Source organism: Astatotilapia calliptera, chromosome 2 (assembly GCF_900246225.1).
Source record: "Astatotilapia calliptera chromosome 2, fAstCal1.2, whole genome shotgun sequence".
Taxonomy (NCBI): domain Eukaryota; kingdom Metazoa; phylum Chordata; class Actinopteri; order Cichliformes; family Cichlidae; genus Astatotilapia; species Astatotilapia calliptera.
In genome coordinates this window covers 4,053,879-4,068,768 of record NC_039303.1, presented here as the reverse complement: position 1 = coordinate 4,068,768, position 14,890 = coordinate 4,053,879, and the positions used below count along the sequence as shown (strand labels likewise).

Here is a 14,890-nt window from a genome sequence, read left to right as displayed (position 1 = left end):
CAATTTGCCTTCCAGTTGCAAGTAATGCATTTACGCTTTGCCTCTGGATATGCTGTTTCATAAGACTGATGATGTATATGCATGTACAGATTTTTTTTCTTCTATTTTTCTTTCCCAAATCTACAATATTATGATTCTTATCTAATTGCATTTATATAATCTACATATCTGTTGTGCTTTCCTACAGCTGCTCTACTCTCAGTGACTAAATGTCAACTTGGCAACTCAGTGACCTTCACATGTTGGTTCCCTGATTTGGAGTATAGTAACACACGAGTCAAGTGGTACAAACAGAACATTGGTGGCAGCCTTAAACTAATTACAACGTTGATGAAAGCTACTGAAAAGCCAACATTTGAACGAGGCTTTCCTCAGTCACGATTTGATGCAAACAGCACACAAGTAATGAGCATGCTGACCATTTTTTCGACTGTCCGAGAAGATGAAGCACTCTATCATTGTGCAGCCTCCACCTGGAGTAAAGATCATTGGAATGCAACCTACTTGTCTCTGAATGGTAATGATGTCTTTTCATTGTTTTGGTTTTGTTTTAACCTTCATTACATTCTTTATATGCGTTAACCCTTTGCAGCCCTTTTTCAAGTTCCATATTATTATCATTTTTTATAGAAAACACTCAGTCAAACTACACTGTTGTTCAGTTGCCGGCAGGAAGTGATCCAGTTCAGCCAGGAGACTCAGTGACTCTCCAGTGTTCGGTCATCTCTAGTTCTGGCAACAGTTCTTGTCCTGATGAACACAGTGTCCACTGGTTTGGTGCTGGATCAGATAAATCTTTGGCGAACATCATTTACACTGATGGTAAAGGATCCGATGAATGTACCAAGAAACCTGAGTCAACATCGTCTTCAAAAAGCTGTGTGTATCGACTCTCTAAGAACATCACCTCCTCAGATACTGAGACTTATTATTGTGCTCTGGTCATTTGTGGGGAAGTTATTTTTGGGAATGGAACAAAACTCAATATTAGAGGTGAGTTTGACACATGCTGATGATACTGTTGCTCTTAATTAGAAGTTAAAAAAATGTGATTAATTTTTTTTTTCTTCTGTCAGAAACCGGCTTGGGGACCTTTGGTGGTTTATTGAAAGACAATACAATTCTTCTGCTGCTGTGTGCTGTGTTGGTCATAAGTGTGATGGCAATTGGTATTCTTATTTATATCATCAAGCATAACAAGTGTGACTGCAATGGTAATATTACTTATGTCATATATCACAATTACTGTCACAAATGCTAATTTAATATTAATTTTTATAAATTTATTTTTATTCTTTTCTAGCTTCTAATTCCCTGCAAGAAAGTATTGAAAAACGAAACGTGAAGGTAAGGTAAACTCATCAAAAATAAGTAATTATTCTTTGTTATAACACTGACCGTTTCATTTCCCCCCACATTTCTCCAGAGAGAAAAGGACACATGCATTTACTCTGCTGTCATATTTACAACGATAAAAACTGACAGTGCTAGAAAAAGAAATACAAAAGCACTGGAGCGAGAAAGGATCTATGCAGCCGTCAAGGCTTTTGGAATGGATTAACCGACACTGGAAGTAATTGCCATCAGCTAATTATTAATGTTTTAGGTAAATGTTCTTATGAATGTGGCTCGACTCATCATTGCCCTTGATGCATCCATCACTCCATGTTTGTGTTTTGTAATATACAAAGTCACTGCATCCAGAAAATAATGTAATTGTGAACCCACTTATAAATCTTGATTCATTATTTTGATGGTTTTTTGAAACTTGTAATTGAGGTTTGTGACCACTAACCACAAGACATTCATTTAGGATGAATGACAGTCATAGTCGACGATGAACAATCCACTGGGTACTACCCGTTGTAACAGACCGGTTGCAAGTGCCTTCTGAGGGTTGATGGCAGTTTGTGGTAAAATAATTCCCATTTGTGCTCACAGTAAAAATTGAGATTTTGCAACATGTTGGCTGCAGCTCTGAGGCAAAACCTTTACATTGAGAGGTGAAACTTCTCCATTTACAGTATGTATCACACTTTTTCAAGTTTTTCTGTCACTTGGCTAGTAGCTAGCAAGTGTTTGCAGATAAATGGAAAAAACTAGAGACAACTGTGCTAGGAACCAAAGCAATCATAACGAGGTTTTTTGTTGCAGCACTTTGTCTTTCTTCATCTGTTCTCATTCTGATACTTTTTGTCACATTTATTTTGCCTAGAAATCATCTGACTTACAAGTGGCAAATTTAACATGTAATTAAAGTCCCAGTTTGGTATTTTGGTTGTTTTTATTGTTAATTGTACAAAACCAAGTTATGTTGCTGATTCATCAGGCTGAACAGGAAAATGTACCAAATGAAACGAAACTTACAGGTCTGTTGCATCATCTGGCTGCTATAAAAAAGTTAAACCCCACATAGGAAGCTTCGATAGTATGTGTGTAGGTAAAATAAAGGTTAAAAGTTAATGTCACTTTTTCCAAATTGTTTTTGATAAGGTTGTACTAATGTTATATTTGGCCAGAAGTGTGAGGTGTGAATTTTAATTAACTCTAATATAGTATATTACGGGTCAGGAGCATTACAGCCTGTAGATGGCACTAAAAGGACTATAACCATGTAACATCATAAAACACAAAAACAGCTCACCCAAAATATGACGAAGCAGCCGCAGCCGTCAGTTGTTGATATGCACATTAATGCTTGCTACATGACAGACCTCAATCACTTCATTGATCGTCCACAGTTACACAAAAAAATGCAATACTGATATAGTACTGAGTTGCTGAGTGAAATGATGTTATTACTTCTGCTGTAGTGTAAGGTCAAGTTGTATTTAGCCATTTATAGGAATGCATTTTAGGTTGTACAATTAATTTTACAAAAGCCACTTTATTATAAGCTAACACAGCATTAACAGCATAAAAATGTGTAATGTAATGTTTTCAACAACTCACATGCTGAAATTTGTCGTAGGATTAACTTCAAATATAATAAACATTAACAAACAAATATTTGATTAAAAATAACCACCATAAAGAAATATAGGCTGTCTTTTCCTTGCAAATCCTGCTCTGCCTACTAAGATGTTTGAGACAATGCGTGATTATATGGTCTCACAGCAGAGTACACACACTCCTGTGGTGACTCTTTCATCTTGTTCTTCTTCACTCGATTTCTTGAGGAGAAATTCAGTGCTACATAGTTTACTGCGTCTGACTCACCATCCTGTGAATAACAATTATGTAGTTTTTATTTTAGTAAAACAAAACAAAAACAAGGCTTCTGTCAACATACTTGTCAGCCTGGCTGAAGAAAACATTTACATTGACTATGGCAGATAAAATTAACTAAATATGATGCAGTGATTATTATGAGACGACATATGATTGAAGAAAGGAGAAAAAAATTATTGCGCTTTAGCTAAGGCCTCCATCACTCAGCCTGAGAGACCAGTCAGCGAACCTAAGGCAAACTTCGATCACTAGGGTACTTCCCCGACTGTTCAGCGAGGTAAAAGTGGTGTCAAAGCTAGTGCCTCACCACAAACCTCCTTGTGATTGCTTTGGTTGCCATCTTTGGTTACTTACTAAATTACTGCCTTATTGTTGCAGTCAACATGCTTTAGAAAGCGCAACTTTCATGCAAATTGTGTGCTGACCAAAGCAATAGAGATTGAAAATGTGACGTCATTCAGGGGTAAAACCGCAAAGGATTCTGGGAACTCGTGGCAAGAGGTACTAGCGCACGCAGGCTTTCAATTGAAATTACATTACACAGCGATACAAAGAAACATAAAAAATGGCAAGAAGCTGTTGTATTATTAACTGCAATAGCCGGTCGCATGACAGCCACGGGAAGTCGACGGGTAAAGAGATCGGTTGTTATCGGATTACGTCGTTGAAGAGAAATTGTTCGAGCCATGTTTCCGAAGTAACAAAGATGCGACGGATGGCCTGGATTGCAGCCATTCAAAGACCAAATATAACGTCCCAGAACACTCCAGCTCACAGGTTAGTCTGCTCCAAGCATTCCCACAAAGGTCAGAGTTTTGTAGTAGTTAATACGTCATTTTTCTTAACATAATTGGTGATATAGGTTACAAGCAAGTCTGGCGCTGAACAGAAATGGTCGCTCTTTTGTTTATTGTGCATAAATAGTGAATTGTCCTGACACAATATTGCGTTTGGCTTCTGTTATTACCATGGTACATTGACAAAACCATATACTTTTATTCACAGGATAAAACAGGTTTTTTGTATCACTAATTGCCCAGTGCGATTACAGCATACAATATTATTGTCGCTGCTACATTTCTGTATTATTTATTATTAGAAATTATTTCCACTACTAATTAATTACCGTTGAGCTCAAAGGTCCTATTAATAAACGGTTAACGAATGTGTATTTATGAAGACGATTTGTGAGACTGGTAAACTTATGATACGTACGATGGTCTTTCGTTCTACACGGTGCATTTCAAGGTCCTGCACCCATCCGTCGGTAAACTGTACCTGGGCTTGTTGCAGTGACCTGAAGTTACTAAACTTCACGAGTGTATGCACTCACTCCAAGAACCGTATAATTATAAATATGAGCGTGGTGAAAGTTGGGCAGCACGCTAACGTCTTTTGTCCCTCTGTGTGCTCGTACGGGTCTAAACCTTTCACTCGTTTGATTTTTTTCCTCGTATCTTTTCTTTGACTTTTCATTAAGTCTGTCTTTGTACGGACCGACATTGTTCTCCTTCGTTTTGTACATAACTTTTTTGGGGGACAAAGAAAAAGCAAGAAGGTATTGGAACCGGAGAATGAACGTTTTGCGGTGCTGCAAATGCTTGCATTTGAGGCGGTACTTGGATTGTTTTGCCACGAGTTCCCGGCATGCAATGCGCGAGTATCACGTGGTCTGTCAATCTCTATTGCAAGGAGGTTTTCTTTGTGACCAGTTTCACCTCGTGTTTGGCAACAACTTCCGGCAATGACTCACAAATCAGACAGGGAATATACATTTTCCCTAGCAACCAGTGGTTTGCCACAGGGTCACCAACTGGTTTTAGGTCTATGTATCTGGGGCTCAAGTCAACGCTGCCATATTAAAATTCAGAGACAAAATGTTGAATTGTAATGTGCGAAAAAGTAGAATATTTACCACGACATTTAAATGGTCCAAAGTTGACAAGTTATTTTCTGAAATGTGAGAAGGATTCTTTGTCCCTGCTGAGAAAACCAAAAAGATTCAGAAAGTCAAAGTTGGGAATATGATTTGTGTTCCTTTTGTAATATGTCATCCTTATATTAACAATAAATCTAATTTCAAGTACAGACACCTGAACTTGCATTTAGAGGTGAAGTATCTAGTTAAATATGGAACTGAAATAAAAGTTGTACTTATTGTGTGTTCAGTAAAATCACATTTCACATTTCAAGGCAGACAACCAGAGTGCTACACATTAAAATATATAGCCAAAGTAAAAATGACACTAAAATCCAATCAAATAAAGCACATTGTCTACACAGCATTCAAAGACAGTATATAAGATCAGATAAAATCATATACTGTAAGGTTAAAATAGCAATAGAATAAAAGCAGACCTAAAAATCCAGTAATCTAAAAAGATGTCACAATGCAAAGGACAACAAATTTGTTTTTAATAAATATTAATTTAAATGTGCATGACATCTAAGCTGTGTGCACATGGAGACATAGATTATTCAGCGTGGGCAGATTAATTTCAGATACTCAATATACCAAGAATTACCTAAAGAAGTGTCTCCAGGTTTGATGCTGTTATATATAATAAAGTAGAAGTGATCACATTGAAATTAAAATTGTCAATTGAATATAATAATACCATTGCTATAAGTACAATAGACTGCTTTCTAATCTACATTCACTGGCAGCAAACTCAAACCACATATAAAAGTATATTCATGCATTTTCTGTAACACTAGCTGAACTGTAAATACTTGTTACAACACGATGCATGCAAGTTTTTTGTGTTTTACTGCATGGCTACAGTCAGTAGTTAATCTTATAGCTCACTAGGCTGCAAAAGAAAAGAAAAAGGTTAAGGATATCTTAACTGGTCCCCATTTACCAGTTCTCTGTATTTAGTCCGCGGTATGCATGAGGACAAACTTTCCAACAGCGTAAATCATTCAAATTCCAAGGTTAAAATGCATCTGGTTCCAAAAATTGAAGGAAAATTCATACAAAACACCATGGAAACATTTTTAGTTACTCAAGTAATGTAATGAAATGCACGTACCTTTGCCATTTTTAAACCCTCTCTGACTTTTGCAGAATACAAAGATGATATTCACAGTCACACTAAAGGCCAATAACACACCTAGTGCAAGGACAACCGGGTCAAGTTTTGCTTCTGGAAAAGACACACATGATATTTATGATTATTCACGCCAGATTTGAAGAAATTATAACATAAAACTTGCTGAAAAATGTTCAGTAGTGAACCCCAAAATACTTTTCACATCAAAGTCAAAGTAAACTTTCTTGTTATCTCTGCAACATACAGAACAGTATATAGAGAGACGAGACGACGAGGATCCAGTTCCATTCAGTGCAAAGGAGAGCAATAAATATAAGAAGAGTAATAAAGAAAGAAATATACACTTTAAGACTGAGCCAAAGGTAAAAACATAAAAAATAGATATTTTTGGCTGCAAAACAATTTTTTGAGAACATTTTATTGAGTGAGTATTACAAATAGGAAATGATTTATTCTTTATAAAATGTTTAAATACATGATGCAGTAGTTATTTACCAGCCAAAGAGACTAGAACAGCTAATAAAAATGCAGCCAATGATGATATATTTTATCACACTAGAGTTGGCCTGGTATATGTCCATATTGCTGATATATAAGAAGTTTAATGCATTTATATTTCCCTTGAAAACATTTAAGATCTACCCATTTATTGACTAAAATGTCATGATTTTAAGAGATTTAAGATCTGACATTAAAACATACTTGTCTCCACTTGAGTTCCTTCACCAAACACGATCTCTCCACATGTGACCACTGCACAGTAGTAGATCCCAGCATCAGAGGAGTTCTGAATAGTTTTGGACAGACTGTGGACACAACGCCGTCCCTCTTGTTTTTGACTGTAGTTTCTGTGAGTGTAAATAATCGTGGCGTGGGATTGTCCTGATCCTGCTCTGAACCAGTACACTCTGTGTTCATCTGGGCACTCGCTTCTGTTCTCGTTGTTATTGGAGAAAAGTGAACACTGGAGAGTCACGGAGCTGCCTGGGTGGACTGACACTGCCTCCGGAGTTTGTTTCACGTAAACTGATTTCTGCTCACTGTGACCTGGGTTGTTTAGTAAAAAGCAGTGATAATGGAATTAAAATATTTAAAAATATAATACCAGGTTTCCTCAAAGCATTTGTGATTACTAAGTGAGGTAGAAAGAAATGAACATATCACATAGTTTACCATTTACAGCCAAGTAGACGCTTGTATTAAAGGTCTGTGAATAAGCTGATCCATACTGACAGAAATATGTTGCTTCATCCTCTTTTTGGACATTTCTCATGGAAAGAAAATACAGAGTCTGCCCCTCTGATACTGAGAAACGACCGTTGTTAAATTCTTCACTCAGTGTTTGTTTTGTGTAAGATCCTGTAGCAACTGTCTGGATCATATATCCTGGGGATTGCTTAAACCAGTGAACAAATTTGCCGTCCTTCTCTGTAACCGGACACTGCAAAGTAACATTTTTACCAACTTCAACTTTAATCAAAGGGATCTGGTGGGCAGCCTCTGCGCTTTGAATCAGAGCTGAAGAAACAAGACAAAAAGAGACAAAACCAGTAAACATTACAAATCTTCCCTCTTAAATACTATTGTCTTTACATTATACTGCACCTGTTAAAATCTGTGTAAACAACACTAGATCATCTTGTACTTACCTATTGTAGTAAAAAGAATCAAAGCAGTCTGTACTCCAATCATTGTGGTGAAACACGCTTGTGTTGCACGGTTGGTGCCTTCCTACCCAAATGAAGGTTTACTCACAAGATCATCAAAGTGTACAAAGTGGAAATCATCATGATTGGCTGAAACACAGAAAATGCACTCCTCCAAGGTTCAGCAAATCCATGATCCATTTTGAGTTACTCTTAGACGCATACGTACCATTAGCTAGTGTTTTCTTTTATTTTGTCAGTTGTGACATGATAAGGTTGCAACTTAGATTTTGTTTATTGTGACAGTGATCATAATGTTGTTTAACCCTGACTGCAACGTTTTCAGTAGTGCTGTGCAATACTGCATATTTTGGTAATGATCTGATACCAAGTAAATGTTACACTGTTGAAATGATGGGCCAATCATCCCGTGCACTATTTTTTTACAGAAAACTGTAAACAGAAAAAGGCTCAGTTATCTTTGGCGCGCAGGCCGTACAGTGCCTCTCATCATGACACACTTCTTCTAGTGTACGCTGCATTACTTAACAAGTAACTTATACAGTTTCACATTCACTGCACACCGTTGTAACTGGTAAATTACACAAATTTTTACTATGCACATGAACAACATAGTGAACTCATTACAGTTTTACTTGTTTTGTACTGTTCTTAATCTATTACACCTTCTTCTTAACTGTATTTAAAAACTAGATCTCTTTCAAATAAATGTTTTCTTAACATTTTCTATAGCATTCACTCTTCAGACTAACTAAAGCATTCACACTTTCTTATTGTGCAAAATATATATCTTGGGCTTAACAACATACACCTGCACCAGCGCACAGAGTTTCGGTACAGTCTACACTTGATCGGGCTACACTGGACCAACTTGGAAATTAGCCTTAGCTCATTCCCACAACGAATTTTCATAATCGCCATCTGTCTGTCACTATAACATCTGTTTTATTATCAACCACCCAGCTTTGTAAAAACAGAGAATAGCATCAGTTATCTTTGGCGCGCAGCCGTACGCTGCTCTTCACACTGAACACTTCTTCTACTGTAGCGCAGCTACGATGCGTACAGAGAGCGCCTCGAATTATACACAGTAAAACTAATTGCAGTGCGCCTTACTAAAAGAAATGTCTACATAATAAATGGGGTACATTTCATGTCTCTGTCTTACATAGTGCCACATAACATAAGCCGTATTTTGATACAGTGTCCAATACTTAACCTATAAGGCAGTTATGAAGGGGAGAGCAGTGTGTCATGATCATGAGTATAAATTATCATCAAATTCTGAACAGATTTTAACAACCACTAAATAACAGTGATTTTTATTCAGCAGCCGACTGCGGGAGGTGGGAAGCCAATGGGCGCCCCCTTCCGGCTTCCTCTCGCTCTCCTATCTATCCGTTGTTTACTTCTCTCTATCACCTTTCTACCTTTGAAAAGTAGGCCCAAAATGCTAAAGGGTAAGTATTATTCTCATTGCAGGAATAGATGGAAAAATAACTGAAAACTAACAGAAGAAAGATGAGGAAATAACACATCACATAAACAGTGACACCATCAGGCTGATCCCCTGCAGGCTCCTTGGGTGAGAGCGTCTAGTGATAATGGCTGAAACACCCGATGAATCCAAGGTCCACTACTGATGATGTGTCCCAAATGTTAATATGATAATCTAGATCAGATCTAATTTCCCCCCAAAGAATGGCAGATTAGCTTGGGTAAAAGAGCGAAAGTTGAGGCACACAACAATGTGTTCTGCTCGTAAAGTTTCTGGGCTTCCTTTCCTCATAACAGCCATCCCTAAAGATTCTCGCCATTTCAAGCAATGCATTATCAGGGACTGCAACATCTGGTCCTTTTACTGAATCAGTGATTTTTACTTTCCGGAATAATTCGTTAACACAACAAAACACACCACAAAACATGTATTTTGACACTGGCTTTTAGGAAATCTAATGTAAACCTGCCTGTTTTTAAACTACTTTCAGTCAACTTTTGTTGTTAAAATGTGCTGTCGGGCTATAAATGTCTGAACACAAGAGTTCTAACATTTTCCATAGCTTAAGGCATTTGTTTTTGTCATTTCCAAAGAGATCATTAATTTAACACAATTCAGTGGACTGCATCATGAACTTAGAGGATAAAAACAAAGTACTGATCCTATACCAGTACCATGAATGGATCAGTATTCAATATTTAGACTGATCCTCCCACCTCTAATTCTCTACTTCTATTTTTCAGTTTTCACTGAAACACTAATGTTCTTATTTATAAACCCAAACATTATGGCTAACAGCTGGATTTCCCCGTTTGAGTGGAGCTAGCCAAACAGCGAAAAGCCAATTACTGCTAAAGAGACAGAGAGTGACAGTGAACAGTATGCCCCTGGTTTTAACATAAAACTTATTGTTGCAGCCAAAGACAACATAAAAGTGATCTCCTTAAACTGATGATTTGTTTTAGTGTCCTTATTTTTCTTTGAGTTATTGATCCTGTCACTATAAGGTATCAGACAAAAAAACTGTCAGGTCTCAGTTGTCAGGAAAAAAGTTGTCAGGTATCAGACAAAAAAATTGTCAGGTCTCAGTTCTCAAGAAAAAACATTGGACATTGGAATGCCCAGTGCAGTAGCAAATCACTCGTGCTTCACTGCACAAGCTGGACCCACAGAGTCGGCTAAGGTTTGTCACTGCCATATTACATATGATATTTATATAAACCCATTTAGAGTGAGGTCCATGTAAATTTACCATTCTCTATTTGTTTATCTTCTGACAGCGTAAGATTACAAGTGCGCTCCAAAGCTTCCTTTGCCTGTTAGACGTGGGAAAGCTGCAGACCGTCAGGGAGTGTACGCTCCATCAAGCCCACAGAATAGAGCTGGACTGGAATTTGTCAGTTCATGAACTGATGGCATTAATTTCAATCCTGTTTGTAAGAGCAATCATGTGTCCTGTTGGTGCCATTGTGGATTGCTGGTCAGAAAGATTTCTGGTGCCAGTAATCAAAGAGACAATGCCCCGAGATAGATTCATTTCAATTATGCAACACCTTCGATTTGATGACAAGGACACACGGGCAGAACGGGTGAAAACAGATAAATTTGCAGTGATCTGCGACATCTGGACACGCTTCAACAAGAACTGTGCTAAGAGTTTCACTCCAGGAGAACACATGACCATAGATGAACAGCTGTTCCCTACCAAGGTTCGTTGTCCATTCACACAGTATATCGCAACCAAGCCAGACAAATTTGGGATCAAGAATGTGGTCATGAAACTGATGGAGCCGTTTTTGGATGATGGGAGAAACGTCACAACAGACAATTTCTTTACTTCACTGTCACTGTCGCACAGACTGCTGCAGCGCAAAACGCCGTTACGGGGCACGGTGAATAAAGTCTGGCGTGAACTTACTCAACTTGTGCAGATGTATTCCGTAAGAGCAGCAACACGCAGGTGGTCAGTAGCGGTTTTCTACAATATGCTGGACCTGGCGGCGGTGAATGCCTACATTTTGTACAAGGCATGTACAGGGTGGACAGGCAAAAGAAGATTGTTTCTGAGTCTTCTAGCTCAGGAACTTCGTTGCCGATTCATGTAGCAAAAGGAAATATTAGCACAGACGCAGGCTGCTGAAGCTGCTGTGCCAGGGACTGTAAAGACAACGCAGTGCCAGTGGAATTTACGTAAATTTGCACAGGGCTAGTAAATCTAGTAGTAGGGACTCGCACCAGGGAAAAAAAGGCTCAGTAATTCTAGTGTTAAGGTGTGAAACAGCTGTGTACTGCCTTTTGTTCCTGGAGAAGGTATTTAACTGAGAGCCATGCTAGGCTCAGGGAGACTCTGCTGACCGTCTGTCCCGCGGCCATGCAGGGACTTCATCAAGCTTGGTTGTCTGTTCTTTGTGTGTTTGATTAAAGAATGTTAGCTACCGCTCGTCTGCAGGCTTTATTTAAATGGAAAACTTCCACAACAGGCAAAAAAAAAGCTTTTTGCTAAAAAAAAAAAGATTTAGAGCAGAAGTTTTTTGCACTGCATTTTAAAATGAAAACATATTGCATTTATTTACAAGTAAAGACAAAGAGCAGAAAGTGTGTTACTGTTTTACATCCACAGACACACAAGAAAAGAAGCAGGCAACATGAGGTCAAGTTATGGCAATTTTATTTGTGTGTTTCAGTACATGTATTTAGATTAGAGTTTTTAAAAAACAAACAAACGTCCCAAGAAGAAGGATGGGGTGAAAGAAAGGTGGAGAGAGGAGGAAGAAACTATTGATGTCCTCAAACTCGATGCTGCTGGGTCAGTTCTTTCTCAGCAGTCTGCTCCAGAATCCCCTCCTGTCCTCGGCTTGCTTTTCTTTTGCCTTCAGTTCTTTTAAGGTTTTGTTGAGCTGCTCCTCGGCATCTTTAAATTTTTAACTGCAAAATGACCTGATGAAAACAGTACAAAGGTTAAAGTACCACATGTGCTGTAGTGAAAGCTGCAGCTGTTTTATTGATAAAATTAAACACAAAAAAACAAAAGGATTAATCACCCATGTAACTGTGTCACTGTATATCAGCATTAACAGGACCTCAGTTTGTATCTCAGACCTGCACAGCTTCCGTTTTAAACACTTGATGTACTCAGCTGCATAAAGAGCACATTTGAGTTTCTCTAACACAATTAAATAAAACCTGATGAAGGTCAAAGGTCACAGTTTTCACAGTTTTTTGCAGATAGTGTGTCATTTACCATAAAGTGATGCAGAGTTATTCATACCAGAGTAACCAGAGAGGATCATATATTTTTAAATATATAACTTTCTACAGGACTGAATATAATATCTTTATGTAAAAGTCCGGAGCCTCTGGGGAGTATCCGAGTATTTATAACATTACACAAACCAAAGGTCTCCATCACAGTGTTCATGAAATGCTGGGTTTATCCATCTCCTGGGGCGAGTGCTGAAGATTTCCCTGTGAGGAAGCTGCTGGTGAAGATCATGAGTCCTGCTTGATCAATGCGATGAGCTTCAGTCTTCCTGGTGTTTCTTAAATGATGCCTCTTTCAGCGGGTCAACAGAACTTCTGGCACAGGACAGCTGTGATGAAAGAAAGGGAAGAAGTTTCTCCAAACCTCTGGACCCAGAAACCCAGCTTGGTCCTCCCTCACTAGTTTCTCTCCAGGGTGAATGTAGCTGTTATACATAATATGGATTATTATTAAATGAAAAGAACAAATTAGACTACACTACTGAAACCTTCTGCTGCTGTTTTTAAAGTTTCCATGTTACCAGGCTAAGAAGATTTAAACAGTTTTAGATGCATTACACTCACAGTCTTAAATGTCAAAATCTCGAAGGACAGCATTATATTTTTGATATTAACAGTAACTCTGGGCTTCTGTGGAGTGTGTAGCCGATCTCATCGCTGTCTAAAAATGGATAAAAAACAGAACAAAAGAAGTGCTGAATCCTTCAATAACACAGACTATTAGAGTAGCAGCTGTCTGTGTGAAGCACTTGCTGCAGGGTTGCGCCATGAATGTATTCAGCTGCCAACAAAAAGCAGGACTCAGTGCGGGTAACTGCCATGAGTCTGACGATGTTGGGGTGAGACAGTCTCCTAATAAAACAGAAACATCTCCGAATAAAAAACAAAAAAATCACATTTCGATACTGTCGCTAGCTAGAATGAATTAGCCAGACAAAAATAGTACTGATTTGGTTTCGTACAAAACTAGCTTTCCTTCTCTGATATGTAACTTTCACAACATAACCGCAACTTAATATAACACAACTGTGGCAGCCCATGAATTTGGACATGTCATATTGACGTGTCCAAATTCATGGGCTGCATCCTCCTGAGGACCCGGCCTTCGCGGTCTACGTGGGCCAGGTCCTCAGAAGGTCGGGTAGGCCTTGGCTGTATCCCAATTCAGCGTCTGCAGCCTTAAAGGCCTTAAGGCCGATTACGTCACAGCGACACGACGAAGGCTGTCCCAATTCGAAGGCTGCTCGAAATGCGGTCCTCAAATGCGTCCTTCATTTCATTGAATTTTAAGGATGTGGCGGTGTAGACTTCGTGGCCCAACATATCCCAGAATGCATAGCGCGGCGGTGGGTGTGGATAATTTTCCTGGAAAAAAAAACGGCGGAAGAGGGGCGGCCGAAGAGTAAACTTTTAAAAGTAAGTACTGAATATTATGTTACTTATTTATGTGCGAATGTTTAATAACGAAGAACATTAAAACATTACTGTTGGCCAAATGTCGGCAAAGTTATGTGACATTAGTGACGTTTGTACTAACTTGGTTTTAAAGCCTTTACTTTAAAATATACGCCGTTCAATAGTTTACCTTAATCTTACAGAGAATGTGATGATTTTATGGATAATTAAATTAACTACTGAGACAAATTTAGTAATGCCAACATATTAAAAGAACAATATTTGTCTCTCATATATATAACACAGTTATATATACTGTGTCAAAGAAACCTGTCTTTGAGTGAAGATTTAAGGTGACAGGAAATATAAATAATATAAATAAATGCAGCTTGAATCTTTACTGAAGCTCAGTATTTTAAACAGAGTTCATTCACTGCTGTAATAACTAATAATGATTGAAATTACAACTTTAATATTGGCCATATTATATTTACATTTCCAAAGTAAGATGACTTTAGTCTCATGAACAACATTAGCTAATTGTTATTTACTAGGTAATCTTTTTTTTTTTTTTTTTTTTTTGGCCTGTCCCGTTTGGCTCTTTTGCATCAGAATTGTTGTCTAAAGGCAAAGAAAGATGCCCAGCGGATTTACTTTACCAAACTGACCATCCCAGCCTTGCCGTAATGGTCCATTTGATTCACCTTTTATTGTTTATTTTATTTTCACTTACTGAATACGGGACAGACTTGACTGGGGGAAAGAAGGGGAGAAAGAAAGAG

The 14,890-nt window shown here is 38.1% G+C and overlaps 2 protein-coding genes across 2 annotated transcripts; one reads left to right on the top strand and one right to left on the bottom strand.

The window, feature by feature from the left end:
* The first annotated feature begins 235 nt into the window (after positions 1-235).
* LOC113028724 (uncharacterized) lies at positions 236-1,722 on the top strand. Its single transcript, XM_026179118.1, has 5 exons — positions 236-517; positions 631-993; positions 1,077-1,214; positions 1,304-1,347; positions 1,427-1,722. Exons 1-5 carry the CDS (start codon positions 331-333, stop codon positions 1,559-1,561), a joined length of 867 nt encoding a protein of 288 aa, XP_026034903.1. The 5' UTR covers positions 236-330; the 3' UTR covers positions 1,562-1,722.
* LOC113028717 (uncharacterized) lies at positions 1,723-8,093 on the bottom strand. Its single transcript, XM_026179105.1, has 6 exons — positions 7,937-8,093; positions 7,461-7,805; positions 6,990-7,334; positions 6,267-6,380; positions 5,147-5,214; positions 1,723-3,223 (listed from the first exon to the last, which is right to left on the bottom strand). The coding sequence occupies exons 1-6, from the start codon at positions 7,977-7,979 to the stop codon at positions 3,077-3,079; spliced, it is 1,062 nt and encodes a 353-aa protein (XP_026034890.1). The 5' UTR covers positions 7,980-8,093; the 3' UTR covers positions 1,723-3,076.
* Positions 8,094-14,890: the final 6,797 nt, after the last annotated feature.